The sequence below is a fragment of the Archocentrus centrarchus genome, chromosome 21 (assembly GCF_007364275.1).
Source record: "Archocentrus centrarchus isolate MPI-CPG fArcCen1 chromosome 21, fArcCen1, whole genome shotgun sequence".
NCBI classification, from domain to species: domain Eukaryota; kingdom Metazoa; phylum Chordata; class Actinopteri; order Cichliformes; family Cichlidae; genus Archocentrus; species Archocentrus centrarchus.
In genome coordinates, this window is record NC_044366.1 from 30,460,476 (window position 1) to 30,478,182 (window position 17,707).

The 17,707-nt window shown below is 41.8% G+C and overlaps 1 protein-coding gene across 1 annotated transcript; it reads right to left on the reverse strand.

Annotated features, from left to right (window-relative positions):
- Positions 1-2,753: 2,753 nt before the first annotated feature.
- Positions 2,754-14,787, reverse strand: lmln (leishmanolysin-like (metallopeptidase M8 family)). Its single transcript, XM_030757988.1, has 17 exons — positions 14,768-14,787; positions 14,394-14,668; positions 13,240-13,343; positions 13,055-13,085; positions 12,568-12,650; positions 12,017-12,134; positions 10,834-11,012; positions 10,525-10,630; positions 10,211-10,305; positions 8,957-9,074; positions 8,623-8,730; positions 8,334-8,521; positions 7,746-7,878; positions 7,366-7,525; positions 4,024-4,154; positions 3,199-3,409; positions 2,754-2,962 (listed from the first exon to the last, which is right to left on the reverse strand). Exons 2-17 carry the CDS (start codon positions 14,529-14,531, stop codon positions 2,862-2,864), a joined length of 2,004 nt encoding a protein of 667 aa, XP_030613848.1. The 5' UTR covers positions 14,532-14,668; positions 14,768-14,787; the 3' UTR covers positions 2,754-2,861.
- Positions 14,788-17,707: the final 2,920 nt, after the last annotated feature.

A 17,707-nucleotide genomic window follows, 5' to 3' on the forward strand; every position in this document is an offset into this window, starting at 1 on the left:
TGTTCACTTAAACAATGTAAAAGCAGCATGAAGGAGTCAAAGCCTGTAAAACAGTGTGTGAGCAAATAATCCTCAAAGTCAAATGCAGTGTGCAGTTCTTCTTTTAGACTGAGACAGATTAAACAAACATAATCAGTGCAGATAAAACTTCTTTGTACTGCAATCCATCACTTAAAAACAACACACTGATAACTGTTCCATCATTTCAGACATTCATTGACTCTCCATCCTTTGACCATCACAAAAACACAAACAGGAAACTCACTTTTTGCAAACAAACATCATCCTACAGCATCTCTCTGCTGTGGCTTCAGAGGCTGCTCTTCTCATTTGGCTTACGCACAGAAATGACCGAGTTTAAATGAACCACAAATGAAGGAGGCTCCTCACACTGGGCCATGAACTCCAAACAATCCCTAAAGCAACAAATGCATGAACTGCAAAGAGAAACCTTTCCCTCATTGCGGGAATAAAGGACCAAGCATTGCAGTCTGTCTGTAACTAACCAGTAAAAGTGTTTCCATTCCAGACTTTTAGTGATAAGCACCACTGGATTCCTGCCAGTTCAATCTTAGTTCATCACATCACCACCTAAGCTGGGAACTGCAAACAGGCTACCTGGCTTGTAGTTTGGGGCCAATAATTATCATGACTCAGTAATCAAGCAATTTTATGACCAATGGAACAAGAACGAATCAGAGAACGACACAGGGAAGGGAATTTGTGAGCTTTGAAATGTCCGAGGACTCATTTGTGTAAATTTTGCTGGAATTTGGACCTGCTGGGGAAACACAATGAACTTGAACCTCTGGAAAAAAATTTTTTTGAAGGTTTTTATGTACTTTTCTGTTTTCAGGGCAGCGCGGTGGTTAGCACTGCTGCCTCACAGAATACCATCTGGAAGGTCGATTCCACCTTGGCCCAGGCCTCTCTCTCTCTCTCTCTCTGTGGAGTTTGCATGTTTTCCCATGTCTGCATGGGTTTTCTCCGGGTACTCCAGTTTCCTCCCACAGTCCAAAGACATGCACTTACTGGGGTTAGGTTAACTGGAAACTCTAAATTCCCCATAGGTGTGAATGTGAGTGTGAGTGGTTGTCTGTCTCTCTGTGTTGGCCCTGCGACAGGCTGGCGACCTGTACAAGGTGTACCCTGCCTCTCACCCTATGTCAGCTGGGATAGGCTCCAGCCCCCCCCCGTGACCCTAAACAGGATAAGCGGAAGTGAATGGATGGATGGATTACTTTTCAGTAAAGACCTTCCACAATTTACGGTCTACATTAGCTCAAAGTGGCCAGGGCAGCAGCAGGCTCGACAAACTCTGAAATCTGAGTTTACTCCTCAAAAATTCAGTGATTCATGTGGATTTTACACCAAATAAATTCTACATTTTTCTGAGATGACTAACGAACTGAAATGTACGGTGTCGTGTCATTAACAAAATTTCCACTTGCAAAAAGCAAAGGGCCTCGACCGCCTCACAGAAATGCTGGAGCTCATCACTTAGAGAACACCACTTATCAACAGAGGAAACAACAAAAGCAAAAAGCCACATACATCTGCACCCCAACAAAGTTCTACACCTACATCTGAACAGCTACATAAATAATGATAAAATGACTTCACAGAAAACGAGGTAATGAATTTGGACTCAAGTGACCTGTCAGGAGGTGGCAGAGGAAATCATCCCACCACATTCCTGTCCTGTCTCATACTTGTATTTACAGTAAGACCTTCAGCATAAAAGATCCTGTAAGCTTATAAAACTTTGAGCAGTTAAGTTCTGCCGCCACCAGAGGGCAGCAAACTGCACAGATCCTCATGTTTCAGTTAGAGGAAGAAGACTGTTCTTTCTGCTTAACGGTTTAAGAAATAAAAGTATTTGTAGCTTAGAAACAATTATTTTACATAAACCTCAGAGTTTTTAATTCAACAACCAGGTGTCCCATGGGGGAAGGGGCAGTTTGCACCACTGTACTGTTGTTGATTGATCGACAGTCAGTTCATCATGATTTTGAAATGTGTTTGCACCACAGATGATCAGTGAGTCAGCTAAAATGACAGATGTCCCTCTTCAGTCACTGTGGTGTAAAGAGGAATAAAAGGACTGTGATGAAGCAGCATGATCCCAAGTGAAGTTGTGAAATAGAAACCAGAGTGAATCCATCAGGCTTCCACTGAAAAAACAAAGTGTCCAGTTGCTCTCTTCAGTCCAAAGACATGAAAGGTGATGTTTTTAAAAAGGAGGGACGATGCTGCTCTACCTGCTGAAGACTTTTTTCAAGCACTTAAGTAACCAAATCACTGCAAATAACCTGGTTCCAGTAGAAATCAGATACACAGTAACTTTGTTACACAGACACCCAATGATGTGCTCATAAACCTTTGGATTCAGTTCTCTGCAAAATTAGATCAGACTGACACCTTTTGATGTTAGTTGACCAACTGGAACGTTACAAATTCCTTGGAAACTTTAGTAATGAGCTTCATGCTGGACTTTGGTTTGAGGAGTCCCGATTATATGAAAGCTGGCTGTAACCTGACTACTGAAGTGCATGTAAACCCAGTGACGGACACCTGAATGGACCTTCAGCATAAAGGATCCGTGACTGTGATGAGGAAGCAGTCATGGACCAAAAGGAGAAAGTAGGCTGAGGAACGAAATGAAGAGGAAAGGGTGGGAAAACTGGAGGAATTAAGGAAGGAAGGAATAATGGAAACAAAAGAAAGAGACAAAACGAACTGAATTTTTTTTAAAAAACGAGGAGAAATGTCTGCAGTCCAAGTCCTCAGAGGACTATGGTAGAGAGGGCCGTTCAGCTACCTTAGTGTGTCAGGTGTCTTAAGTGTGTGTTTGTGTTTTATCAGCTGCAGTGGCACAGCAGCAGTCCAGCCACTAAAGGAAGCAGGTTGAGCAGCAGGAGCCACAAAGTGGTGGCCAGACCGGGAGAACTGGAGCATGGATCTAAAATAAAGCAGACAACAAAATAATCATGCATTAAATCATGTAGACTACACATTATACACATCTCTTAAGTTTCAGCTTTTTTCCCCAAGGTTTTATTCCTATTTTCTCTTTATTTTGAAATTATGCACTATGGCCCATTCAGTGATCATTCAACCATCTGTTGATATCTTAAAGGTTGTCAACTTCACCAAAAAGCAAACAAAAAAAAGCCTGTAAGTCAGCTGGTCACTGACCAATTGGGTTGCTCCTGGAGGTGTTGATGGGTGGGAGCTGGTGGGGGAGGGGGCAGTCATCACAGAAGTCAGTGCAGGCGGGGCAGATCAGGACACCGTTGTAAATCCAGTCGTTGACTCTTACGCTGATGCTCAGCAGCTGACCTTTACGGACACAGAGGAAGGAACGATCCTGAACGTACACCGTGAGGCCCTGAACTGAGCACGACACCTGCAGCACAGAAAGAGTGACACAGACAATATATTAGTTTTTTATTTATTTCTTTTACCCACAGTAAAGAAAATAAAATAAAAATAAAGACTTCATTGTTCATACTGCATCTTAAGAGGCTGAAGGAATATGCTCCCCTTCCTGTTCAGACTTATGTCTGCTAACTTATAATGAAGACCAGGAAGACAATTTTCACTAAACATATTTGCTGTGGGAATATCAACACATTTGGTTTGTAGTCATTACATAAATGCAGCACACTGGGAACAGCATGCATTAAAGTGATGGTCAACCTTACAGATGTTAAGTTCTCCACTGAGGACAGGCAAATATGGTTGAAAGCTTTGGAAAAAGCTGTTGAAGGGATAAAATGGATTCTGCACAATTTTGAGCTGCAATGTAACATTGTACCATAAAGACACAATGAATTGAAAAGATGTGTCAAGCTGTAAAAACAGAATTGTTGTTGATGTTGTGATGTTAACTACCCGTTCACCTGTGATAAATAAAGTTTAAGATACAAGTTTGTATACATAAAATGTTCGAGGAAGCCTGTGCCCAGCGTGCTCATACATTAACCCATCAATGACTGAGACTTGACCAAAAAACAGCACCTTGTAGCATCCGGAGCCCCAGTCAGGGTACGTCATCTTCCGAGTGCACTGCTCCATTACAAAGGCTGACTTCTGGTATAGACACACAGAGTCTGGTCCATACTGCTCTGCTCCATAATTCCTCCACCAGTCTGCAAACACACACAAACACACACTGAAAGCTCACATGTTTCATACAGACAGCAGCAACAGCAGCACCGTAGTACCGTATTTTCCGGAGTATAAGTCGCACTTTTTTTCATAGTTTGGCTGGGGGTGCGACCTATACTCCGGAGTGACGTATATGTGACATTTATAACACATGAACCAAAATACTCAGATACTTGACATCTCCGTGAACTGCAGCTTTAAGGCAGTCTTGCGTAATCTGTGGGCGCAGTGGATGATGGATGGAGAGCACAGCTTAACGGCAACTGGGAGAATGCGCCACCCAACTTTCCTGGAAGTCATTGGATGGATCAAGAAAACATGGGCTTCAGTGACAAACCATCCTGTTGGGATTCAGAAAGGCTGGAATAATTGGAACTGCAGCTGACGACGAGTCTGACTAATGCGACACAGAAGAGGAAGCGGCGCTTCGTCTACGGAGTGTACGGAGTTGTTTAGAAGTGACACCGAGGATGAAGAATTCAATGGATTGATGGTTTGGTTAACTTGTTAGTATGTTCTTTATGCTATGGTTATCTGAATAACTTAATGTTACGTTAACATACCGAACACGTGTTCGTTGTGCGTCATGTAGCTGAACGTGTTACGTTAGCATAACGTAGGCGTAACCGTGTTCGTCCTGTTCTTTAATCCATTATTTTAAATTGCCGTTCAAGATGGAATTTCTGCTCTGGGTCTCGGATTCTATCAACCCCCCCCAAAAAAAGTGCGACTTATAGTCCAGTGCGACCTATATATGTTTTTTTCTTCTTTATTATGCATTTTTTGGCTGGTGCGACCTATACTCCAGAGTGACGTATAGTCCGAAAAATACGGTAATCGTACCAGCAGCTGCTCAAAACAGACTTTACTGAAGAATTCCTCCAAATGTCTTCAGCGGGCTCTCAGTCACACTCACACTGCTGGCAGAGCAACTGTTGGTATGCTTGAACCAAAGGGACTGATGGATGGAACAGATCCCATGCACCTTTTAACACTGAAACTGGGGAGAGTTGTATTCTTCAGCTGATGGTGAAGGCCGCTGAATGGAGGCAAACCACATATCTTGTCAAGCTCTTTGTTGCCTTTTGTTTTTGACAAATTACAAAAAAAATGAGCAGGATGCTGAGTCTGGCTGACCTGGCTACTGATAATTTGGTCAAATCTTTTCAAGAACTCAGTACACAGTATCATTTTAAAGGAGACATATCATGCAAAATCCACATTTTTAGCCCTTGTTGTGTATGTTGAGTGTGTAGGAGTGCAGGAAATTTAAATGCATTCTGTCCCGGTGCTGCGTAGATATCTTTATATTCTTTTTGGGTCATAATTTTCAGTCTGTTCCGTTTTCTCTATTGACTGTTAAGTTTTCTTTCCTCTAAAACTGCTAAACAAGAACATGGACTTCCGGGTTACCAATTTCGTGAATCCGCCATTTTTTTTTTCTTGCAGTGATTTTGTAGTCCAAGTTCAGTTATGCCAAAGTTGGAAGTAGACAAGTCAAAATGTTCAGTTGTTGGGTGTGTTAACCCACACCATTTTTTACATCGCCCCCTGGCATCAGCGCCTCTTCGAAGTACCCGTTTCTCTGACGGGAGATAATCGTATCGCTGCTAATAAACTACAAAAATGGCAGAACGGGTTGGAGTAGAATCCTCTGTGACCTGGAGGGGGGCGGGGCGTGAAATGTGTCATTCACATTCAAAGAGACCGCACCAAAACGAGCTGCTCTAAGACGCACGTCAAAAGAAGGTTAAAAGAGGGGTCTGTGGAGCTCCAATAACGAGGAGTTCAGAACAAAGCATTGCAGTTCTACTTTATATAGACCACAAGTGTATGATTTATATATGAAAAGGAAGGTTTTAAAAGCACGATATGTGCCCTTTAAAAGATAAGGCAGATTTCTGGAGATTTTTACAGATGAGAAGCAGCTCGGGGAGTGTAGTAAAGCAACTGCTGGAAAGTCTGATGCAGGGCTATTTAAGGAGGTGCCTAGCCTTTTATAAGCTGGTTGCCAACATATTAGATGGAAATTGTCAAAATTTAACACCAGTCTGGCAGAGGGATTTATAGTTGAATATTGATAAGGATTCTTGGAAAAGCACCATCTTCAGTGTGGGCTGGATCACAAGAGAAGCCCAGTGTAAACTGACCCATGAGATACTTCATCACTACCACTCTACACCTGCCTGTCTTCTTAAAATAGATTTAATGAAAGAATGGAAATGCCCTAAGATCTTGCCTTTTTGGAAGGGAATAATCAAAACAATACAGGAATGGCTTATTATATCAGTGCCTGAATCAATACAACTTTGAAAACCAGCATTTGCTCTAGCCAGCTTTATTTCAGGAGTGAGGATTATCCTCTGTAAGGGGAAAAGCCCAGCCAGACTAGAGTACGAGGACTGGGTCTGGCTTATGACTGAGAATGGAATTTGTGCCAGTTTTATGTATTGATCATATTAATTTTTAATTATTTAAAATATAAATCAAAATAAGATGGAGATTTCTCCGCCCAGTCTTTCTTTCTTGGGCTTTTTTATGATTTAAATCAGGGCTTATGCTGGGCGGGTGCTACAAGCAACTGCCTGTTCCAGCTGTGTATTTAAGCTCACATTTTGTTTTATGTTGTCTTTCCTTTTTTTTTAATGGTTAACATTTTTGAGTGCACAATTTGAATGATCAAAAATATAAATAAAGAACAACTGAACACTGTAAATATCCTCCAAAAGAAACTCCTGGAATCTACCCAGTTGTCCTCATTAACTCCTAAATCCCTGGACTCTGCTACATCCAGTTCAGTAACAGTAATACTGGGAGCCTCTCCATTTTGCAGGGGGTACAGCAGGGATTAGAAACCCTCTGAGGATGACTGCCGTGATGAGTCTAAGTTGATCTTTCTAAATAGGTCACATTTCCCATATTTTTAATAAAGCAATGTTGTGTGTGTGTGTGTGTGTGTGTGTGTGTGTGTGTGTGTGTGTGTGTGTGTGTGTGTGTGTGTGTGTGTGTGTGTGTGTGTGTGTGTGTGTCCTGGTGTTGGACAGCATTTAGTCTTTGTGACACAGAAGAATGAGATGCATCAGTAGGAATCTATTCCCACCTTCCTCCTTAAATTACAGCTGTTCAGAGTATTTGATTTAAAACAGCACTGTGTTAATGGCAGCAGTATAGAAACAGCAGTGTAAGCAGTACCTGGCTGGTTCTCAGGCACTCTGCAGTAGGAGTTTCTCTGGTATTCTCCACTAAGGTGCCAGCTGAACTCCTGACTGAAGGGACAGTAGTCAGCGATTTCCACAGCACCTCCAAAGAGCGACAGCTGATCAGCAGCCACGTCCGGGATCTGCTCGAAATACTGACACAGCACACACAGAGTTACCTACGGCACACCGACCACATCCAGTAGTGTGCGTCACACAGTGCTGCAGTAGAGCATCTGAAATGAAGTTACAATAAATCTTAAGACATACTAATGTCATTTTCTCCAAAAGAAAAACACAAAACATCCACTAGTTCTAGCAGAACATGCATATAAATGTATAAATGTGGGTGGTGACTGTAGGGCTTTTACATACCTGGTACTCAAGTGGCAGCTCTTGTGGGTATTTCTGCAGGTTGCACACAGCTACAGCCAACTGGTCCTGCCTGCAGGTCAGCTGCAGAGGAGAGGCTCGCACTGTGTCACAGTACGGAGTTACAGCGTGTCTTCTGCAACAACAAATGCAATCATACTGGTATGAGAAGGCATTGAGTACTTGTTATATGTCTTCACCTGGAAGGTGTGGATATAACAAAATGCCAATTACACCTTTGAACAATGCTTTGTTTTGGGCCACCAATATTTGAAGCTAAGTTCACCGCTATAAATGAAAAGTGTAGGAAGCATATCCTGCCACCTGTCACCTGAGAATATACAGTATTACACACTTTTTTGCTTGAAAAAGGATTTACTCAAATACAGTACTTGAAAATAGTCAGGGGACAGACTGATATACTTTCCACCACACAATCCAACCTTTAAACATTTACTGGTTTCCTTTTAAATGCAACCACTGGTGCCAGCTTTAAAATAAAAGCAGATATTCTTTGTGATCATGAGAGATAGAAACATTAAAAAAAAAAAAAAAAAAAAAACTTAAGGTCTGACTCAGTGTTTCTGTGACCTCTGTCTCTGTCTGTCCATCCAGAATTTGCAGCTCTTCATGACGAAGTCGCAGCCAAGACCATGACCCCAGTCCAGCCTCTGAGCCAGGCTGTAGTTGGCACGGTACCAGCCGCTGTCCTCCATGATGGCCAGCGTCAGCCGAGAAAACACCCGGTTCTGAGTGTGGGAGCCCGTCATTGCCTCATTCTGAGGGAGTTTTAAAAAAATTTATTAAAAAGAAAGATGAACACAACAGAGAAACCCAAACAGCTGACTACTGAAAAGCCACAGAGAAAACACGTGTTGACCTCTAACAGTCTCTTTTCCCAGTGGTTCAGTTCGGTTCCTGTCCCTCCTTGGTTCTCCAGCTCCATCCCCTCCAAAATGGGGCAGTTAAAATGTCTCCTTGCTTCCTCCTGGAACACACACATACTACTCTGTCATTTCTTGACATCAACTGAACTTCAGGCCCTCCAATAACAATCTCAGTCTACAGCTTTGTCCACTCTCTCAACTCTGAGCTCTGTATTACATTCTCTCAGCACTTCCCAATGGTAGACAATTCAATTCAATAGACAAAACTACAGTTAAGAGGTGCAAAATGGAGCAAGAAAGTGATAACTTAATACTGAAGCAGCTTACCACAACACGAGGAGTAACAAGGACATGCACTTGGTGTCGGACCATCACCCCTCCTCTGATGTCCCACAGTCTGGTGACTCTTCTGATAACGGCCTCGCTCCACTGGTATAGACCCAGACTGACACACAAAGTTAGGATTAGAAGCAGTGTTGCCAGATCTTGCAATAGAAACAAGCAACCAGCTCTATGAAAACAAGCCCAAAATAACCCCAACTGGCAACCCACAATATTGTGTAAAACTGAGGCCGCTTTATAGCTCATTTCTTTGTTTTGTCTCAATGTGTTTTGGAGCACTGAAACCTATGTTTCTTAGCCTCATAGAAGAGAAGGGTGCACAGTTTTTTGTGTGTGTGCACTTCTCTGTATTAGCACACTGAACTAAATCAGCATGGTGAGCACATATTTCACACTTGCAAAATCTGCAGAATGCCTTTGATACGTCTCCTATGAAGGAGCACAGGGGTGCCTAATCAGAACTGTGCCTCTGTTATTGATCATATGACATGCACAGCTGTTAAGTACAGAAAATGCCGGCTAGAGAAATAATTTCGCCGCATCGCTTTGGCGCCCCCCTCTTGCGAGGCACCCCATGCATTGCGTATAGTGCATACCCACCTTTTGAGCCACTGTCTCCCATCTGAGCTCAGATCCATTTTTTTTTAAGTGTCCTCTCTTTCTCCCACTCTTTATATTTTTTTCTAAATTTTCCCCACCTACTGGAGCTCATTCTTACGCTGCCTCATCACTCTGCGCTGTTATGAGTGTTTGTTTGGGTGTGCGGCCATTCAACTTGTGCGGGAACGATAAACAGGAAACGGGGGCTTGGAAGGGACAAACTACCTACCACTCGTCTTTTGCTTTATTATGGGGCGCCGAGAGATAATCAAGGAGTTTCACTCGGAAAGAAAGTCAAGCCCAAATAAGTAACTCCACGTTCCAAAACAAGCCCAAAAAACTGCAACCCGCGACTCACGAGATTTGCAAGCGACTTTAGAAAAAAACAAGCCCAAAGTCGCTTATAATAAGCGGACTTGGCAACACTGGTTAGAAGTTAGCACTGGCACAGTAGGTTTAGACTAGCATTCAGAGTTATGACGGCACTGGTATAAAAACAGAAATGCTTCCTGTTGACATGGGGTTTGGGCATGTTGGTGAGAAAGTGGGTTTGTGGCTCATCTAGTTTTTGATGAGGGTGGCGGGCAGACACGTATACATGTTTTTGCCTTCACAGAGTTTGACACAAACTGTATTCACCTCTCGTTGAAGGCAGGCAGGCCGCTGGCGAAGCGAGGAGTCAGAGGTTTGCCCTCATCATCGTGGTAGAAGGCAAACAGGCCAGCTGAAAACCCCTGATGAGGAGAAACAGCACACAGTTCAGCTTTGGTAAACTGTTGTTGATCAAGCATAAGGCATCTCCAAATGCATTAAAATAACAATGGAAAAATCCTACTCCAAAAAAAAAAAAAGAAAAGAAAGGTACAAAAAAGGTCTTCTGAACAATCTGTGTGAACCTTGTGTTCCACAGAAAGCTCAGTAACAGTGAAATTTGTCCTGACCACAGTACTGACCAGAGCGTGGATGATTTCATGTTTGACTGTGGAGAGCATCCCTTCAAACTCCTGAGGTTGAGAGGAGATCATAGCAGGACACAGGTTGGCATAGCCTGCTATAGGTCTAAAAAGAAAAACACCCAGACTCACATTAGGTCATACTGTAATATTCTGACAGCTTGATTTACTTCTACACTATGACACTTCATTGCTTATATAGCAGAAAACTGATTTTTCTGTATTTTTTTAGCTTATTTTTAAATATAAAAGTAACTAAAGGTCAGCAGCTAAGCAAAGTGTAGTTCCTAGCAGTTTTTGACCTCCCACCTGTCCAGCTGTGCCTCCAGCTGGCAGTAAGCAGCATAGGCCACTATGTTCTCCTGTCCGCAGCGTTCCGTGGTGATGCCGCTAACATAGAGCACAAAGTCGGACCCCTCAACCCCAGGGCCATCTGGGGGCCCTGTAGGGCCACATGACTTCCCAGACTCACTGCACACCTTGCATTGCTAGGAAAGAAACACAGAACATTTGAATGCTGTGTGAGGACAGACTCGTGTTCACATTATAGCAGAAAAACAAGTGTGGGTTCTGCATTGGTCAGCAAAGTGTAATAAGTTGTAGCACTGCAGCAGTAACATTTTATACGTTATACAGTACACACAATGCTATTGCTCTGATTTAGAAAGTGGGACTACATCTGCAACCAGGAGAACAGTCAGTAGCAGGGTCATTTTGTTACTGTACAGGTAAACAAGGGAATTCTTTAATGCTAATCAGCAGTCAATTAGCAATTCATATCATGATAATCAGAAATGATAAACCTACAAAACATTAGCATCAACACTGATCCAAGTGAAACTCAAAAGAGCTGCTATGTCCACGTGCTTTTTTGGTCATTCGGTTTTCCAATTTGAAAACGGATACTGAAAAACAAACAAAAAAAAAACTGATCATTTTTTAAAATTTCTATTTCATACTTCAAATCCATGTAATGTAAAACTAATTATATTTAGTTTTTCCCCTTTGAAATCAAAACATAAATTCACAAGGAATAAGAAACACTATTATTCTTAAACTGGAAGTTTAACACCTTCATCAAGGCAACTCAAGGCGTGTAAATACAAAGCGCTCACTTTTATTTGACTCTTGCTCAGTTTACGGTTTTCAGAGCTGTTAGGATGGCTTTAAAACCACATTCTGAAACAATCATAGACAAGAAGGGGTCTTCTACAGCAGTTATTTCACTGTGGAGAAGAATGGGGGTTCTCCCCGAGGAGCATCAGGAGCATCAGGAGATTTGACACGGAAAATGGCTTGAGCGGACTCTCTGATGCACATTTGCAGGTGAAGGGTGTCAAAAGCCTCAGAGACGAGTGTTTGCTGTTTAGAAAAACAACCATTTTCAAAATGGAAAAAAAGAATAACCAAAGAGTACACAGATCCAGCCGGCAAGGCTAGAGTCTTTGGGTTGGGATCATATGATCAGTAATCTGTCTCTGGGTTCTCTGACCTGCAGGTGGTGCTGTGGTACAATGACAGGACCACATCTGGTGACATTTGCACAGGCGTCCTGGCAGTAGCGATGAGGGTCATCTCTCTTCCTCATGTACTGGTTGGTTGAACATTGCCTGAGATGACAGAAACAGCAAATTTAATTACATCACAGTTATAAGAAAAGAAAATACACAGAACCAGATGTTCTCGCTGAAATCCAAGAGAAACAAACATTTAAACAATTATGTGTCACTTAAAGTAAGGAACTGCTTCACAATGTACTCGTTTGGATTTTTTTTTTTTTTTTTTTAAGGGTGCGGGTGCTATAATTTACAAGAGCGCTGACACAGGCCGATTGACATCTGCTAAGCATCACCTCCGGTAATTCTAGTCACTGAACTGGACCTCTCAACTGTGCCTGTGGTTTTGGAGCATTTTATTCAAATCATCTAACAAATAACACGGCTTCCTTTGTGGTACAGCCCATTTAAGAAGTTTGCTCTACAGTTTTGGTGAGTGACACTCTAGTATTTATTGTTTCAAATAATGATGGCACAGACTACATACCTGCTGAGCAGTACCGGCCCCACCCTGTGCCTCACACTGAAAGCTCTCTGCAGGTAATCGATGGCCTGGGGAAACAGCTTATCCTAGAGAGGGACACACACACAGGGTAACACGGTTTCAGTCTGTTACACCTCTGATCACAGCCAACAATGCTGCGATGCCAAATCTTACATCTCTATCGCAAATGTTTTTCATGTGTGCTGCACTTTAATCTCACAGATGAGAGCCAAAAACCAACAGCAGCAGCCACGACCGAATGTTACAACCACTGAAGATGCCCTTAAGTTGCATCTTCTTCTTACTTATTGCTTAAAAATATAAAATCTGGAAAATCACTACAAGTTGGCTCGTAATAGCCAGTTTTATTTATACTAATTTCTGTATGGTTGAATGTTGTAATTTTACAAGTTCACAGTTGAACTTTATGCAGCTATTCCAAAAAAAAAAAAAAATTCTGATTGTATAAAATACTCAGGTCTGTCCTCACCTTCACAAGTCTCCTCTTGTCTGCAGTAAGTCTGTGGGGAGAGAGAGCATATTAGGCACAGGCACACGCATGCACGCGCGCACACCTTGCACATAAGTACTGCTTTCCCAAGTGCTGGCTGGATCCTAGAAAAATGGTGATGTTGGTTCTACATCGTGACTCCTGGGAGTTGCTGCTGTACTTACTGGTCGACGCTGTTGTCATAGATGATCTTTATTTTCAGCTGAAGGTCTTCAGGAGAGCTCCTCTTAGTCAAACGCTCAGGCTTCAAGTACACATGATGGACAACCTGAAAGAGGGCAGCAGAAATAAGAAATCACAGAAAACAGCCCCCCCCCCCTCCCCCCCATTTAACAACCAGAGCCATTAACATTATGCAATATGCATTAAATCTGTAACCAGTCAAACAGTAAATGTCTGGAGTTGGAAGCATAATGGTAAACTAATAAGGATGAACATTATATACCAATGATGAGTTCAATGCATCATAAAACTATTAATATTAATGCATATGCTTGCATATGCATAAGTACAAAAAATTTTGAAAAATACTCTAAACAATAATAGCGCGAGCTTCAAATTAACACTTTTAGCTGTTAACTTGATTTAAATCAGAAACAAGCATTTCGTTTGCTTCTAGTGATGCTCAGAGGTTTTAAGGATTCAGGAAATCCCTTCAGAAGAGGGGAAGTGCTGTCAGGCCAACTTACAAACATGTCCAACAGGTATTTTTCTGACTGGCTAAAACCTGAGAGTAATTTTAGTTAGTTACTGAAAAGCTGTAATTTTGTTCTGAAGTAATCTGGCATCTTACTGTACATGAGATTTGTGTATATTTAGTTTTAAATGCGTGGCTTCTGTAACCAAAACGTTGGGGATACAGACTGCACCTTTATTCTGAAAAAAAAAAAAAATCTCTCCGGATGTGTTATTTTAGCTGTCGACAGGGGCAAACAGTCTGAAGCTAAGCAGTTGACACGGTTTTATGGATAGCGACATGTGATCTAAAAACTGCTTTCCCAGTCTGAAAGTGGCTGACAGACGCTGCACACTAACACAGTAAAGCCTTTGTGTAGCACAGTGGCATCCTGTTAGCATGTTAGCTTGCTATCAAACTGTATCTCAAATCTCACCAAACTGAACAGCATGTTTATCACGAAAACACCCTCTTTATATCATAGCGGGCATTTTCAAGCATTAAATTTTAACGTACGGATGCAATAAAGTCTTGTTACATGCTCTAATATGCAATACAATCTTAATTAGCCGACGCAGCTAACGTGTTAGCTTAGCCTCTCTGCTGCTACATCCCCAGCTTAGCTAAGCAGCCGAGGCTCACCTCGTCAGGAGAAGGGACCCGGTGTTTGCAGGTACCGTGACAGCTCACTAACACGGTCAAGAGGGAGAAGATAAGGGCAGGGCTGAGGAGGAACCAGGACACGGACGGCTTGCCATCGCCCCTCAACCTCAGCTCCATCCTCCAACCTGCAAGACAAATGGGGCTTGGCAGCCCGAAGTCCACAGAACCTCCGCCGGTGTCGCTCCGGTCCTCTCGGCGCTCGTGTCGTTCATTGCTTGCACGGTGAATCAAAACATGCTAACATCCCGCAAAAACTAAAATAAAAATAAACGACTAAAGTTAAATAAGTTAGGTCTGAAGTGAATAGAGTGCAGTGACAGCAGTGACGCCGGCCGGTGAAGGGATAAACGTACGCTTGACAGCTGCGGCGATCCCGGTTTGTTGCTTGTATCAGCTGAGAGCAGAGCGCCGCTGCGAAGATCGTTTATTGACAAGATCAGTCACTCATCCCAATGAAGGAGGACAGGACCCCAAAGATCGTCTTTTAATAAGATGAGCTATATTCTAAGGATATGCGCATCTTTTTGCTCTCTCAAAGGGGCAAAGCCAGCAAACAACTAAATCTCACCCGATTTTGTGCAGAGGTTAGAAAGGCATAGGCTTTCAAAGCCACTGAACTATTTTTATTTACAAATAATAATAATGATTTTTTTTATGTTTAATTGTTTATAGAGGTGATACAGATTCACAAATCTATGAAAAGTTAGAATCCATCATTAACATTTACTTAAGACATAAATTAAATTAACAAAGGAGGAAAAAAAGCAGTCCTGCAGTTTTTATTACTTTACAGTTCACTATGGTATTTATTCTTAATGTTGAAAAGAAACTGTAAGTGATGTACCTTTTATATTGGGGTACCATCTGGATAGCAAAGGCTTTACTTACCTTAAACAGCTGGTGTTTAAGGTAAGTAAAGAGAGTTCACTAACCCATCATAAACACCAGTTTTTAGTGTACAATCTGAGGTCATGTTTAACCTCAATTTGCAGGAGGCGGGTTCGGTTCACTGTGGCTCCCTTCACTTCGGTTAATGCTTCTTTTCTTGAGGCATGTCTGTAAAGCTTTTCACTTTTTCACCATGTGATGCTGTGTTCCCACGCTCTGTGGCACAAACGCCTAAACTTGGACGGTGAACTTCAGACACACAAGTTAACTGTGATTACATCTGAATGGTCCTGCATTATGAGTTACAGTCAGAGCCTCTCTGGTGGCTGTGACTAATGAAAAGCTGCCCTGTGTCTGATTATGTCAGCTCTTCTTTAGCTCTGGTAGGAAGATGCCAAACTCCAGTGTCACATGGCAATGCTATACATCCTGTTTCTTGTAAAAGTTGTTCACACAACTGATGACTTTAAATGTTTAATGAAAAGTAACATTTCAAACAGTTTCTTTAAAAACGTGCATGTTTGGTATGTTTTTTATGTTCAGCGATCAGTTCTTTCATTGTAATAACTGGTGTTATGGTTATTGCATTTTTTCAGGCCCTAATGAAAAAGAATGATCTATGTTTAGCAGGCTCTAAAACAATCTCAATCTCCTGCCCAAAGCTTAAAATACTGCTGTAAAGTTTTGGTGGTTTTCAGCTTCTCTTTCATGTGTTTCCTCTGTGATGGTGGAGATTCAGGTTTTCATTATGGTTAAGAAAAAAAATAAAACACAAATCTGCAGAGGCAACCGCTTCAAAAGGATTGTTGTGCTACTTTGCACACTGCATAATGTTTCATACAAAGATTTCTTGATGGCCAATATTTTTCCCCATTAGAAAAACACCCAGGAGCCTCGATGACTTGTTGACAGATAGTTAATTAGTAACAATTTTTATAATTGATTCACCATTTTTAGTGACATGTGGCCAAAACTGTCCTGATTAATTTCTTACATGTGAGTATTTGCTAGTTTCTTATGTTTTCTCTTTTAAATCAGGAGTTTAGTGGCTTATTCTGGGGTTTTTGAATGTTGTTCAGACAAAAGGACAGAAGCACACAATTTAACTGGGAGAATAACAAAGAGCCACCTTTCATTATTTTCCGACATTTTCTATTCTAAACAATCAGCAATACTAAATGACATTTTCCATCATTACTTACTTTACATAAAGCGTTGTTGTTCCATGTCTGTGTTAAACTTTTAGTTTTTCCCTTTAAAATGCAGCACCGCTGACTGTTAATCTGCCTTTCCTTTGTGAAAGCCACATCATTTATTCAGTCTTTTTGTAATGTTTCCTACAACAAGTAAAATACACAGACTGCATTTTTTAAAAGTTCTATACTAAAGGCCACCTTCTAATTAGGATGAAATTGTTTCTGAGCATGTGATACTGAGATTTTCATATTCAATGTTCATTTATACAGCTGAACAAATATTTAATAAAAGAGGCTCCGAGATTATCAGAAAGTGGAACAACTTACGCCTGAATCACCACATTTCTCCATGATAATAAAGCTTTGTACCTCATCAACAATAAATGAATACAAATGTATTATTATACACTCACAGACACTTCATTAGGTACACTGTTCCAGCTGCTCATTAAAGCAAATATCTAATCAGCCAATCACATGGCAGCACTGCAACACATTTAGGCATGCAGATCTGGTCAAAACCACCTGCTGGAGTTCAAACTGACTATCAGAAAGGGGAAGAAAGGTGATTCAAGTGACGGTGTGGCTGTTGGTGTCAGACGGGCTGGTCTGAGTGTTTCAGAAACTGCTGATCCACTGGGATGTTCCCACACAGCCATCTGTTGTGTTTACAGAGCACGCTCTGAAAAATATCCAGTGAGCGGCTGTTCTCTCAACAAAAATGCCTCCTTGATGCCAGACATCAGAAGAGAATGGCCAGACTGCCTTGAGCTGATAGGAAGGCAACAGGAAATCAAATAACCACTTTTTACAACCAAAGTATGCAGAAGAGCCTCTCTGAATGCACAACGCACCTTGAAGCAGATGGGCTGCAGCAGCAGACGGCCACACCGGGTGCCACTCCGGTCAGCTAAGAACAGGAAACTGAGGCTACACTTTGCACAGGCTCACCAAAATTGGGCAACAGAAGACTGCAAAAAAGTTGCCGGGTCTGATGAATCTCAATGGTATGGTCAGAATTTCGTGTAAACAACATGAAAATATGTTCCCATCCCAGCTTGTACAGTATCAGCAATTCAGGCTGCTGCTGGTGTAATGGTGTGTGTAATATATTGTTGATCTGCTTAGTACCTTTGGGATGTGGTGGAATAGAAGATTCACATCATGTATGTACAGAAGACAAACCTGTGGCAACTCTGTGATGCTATC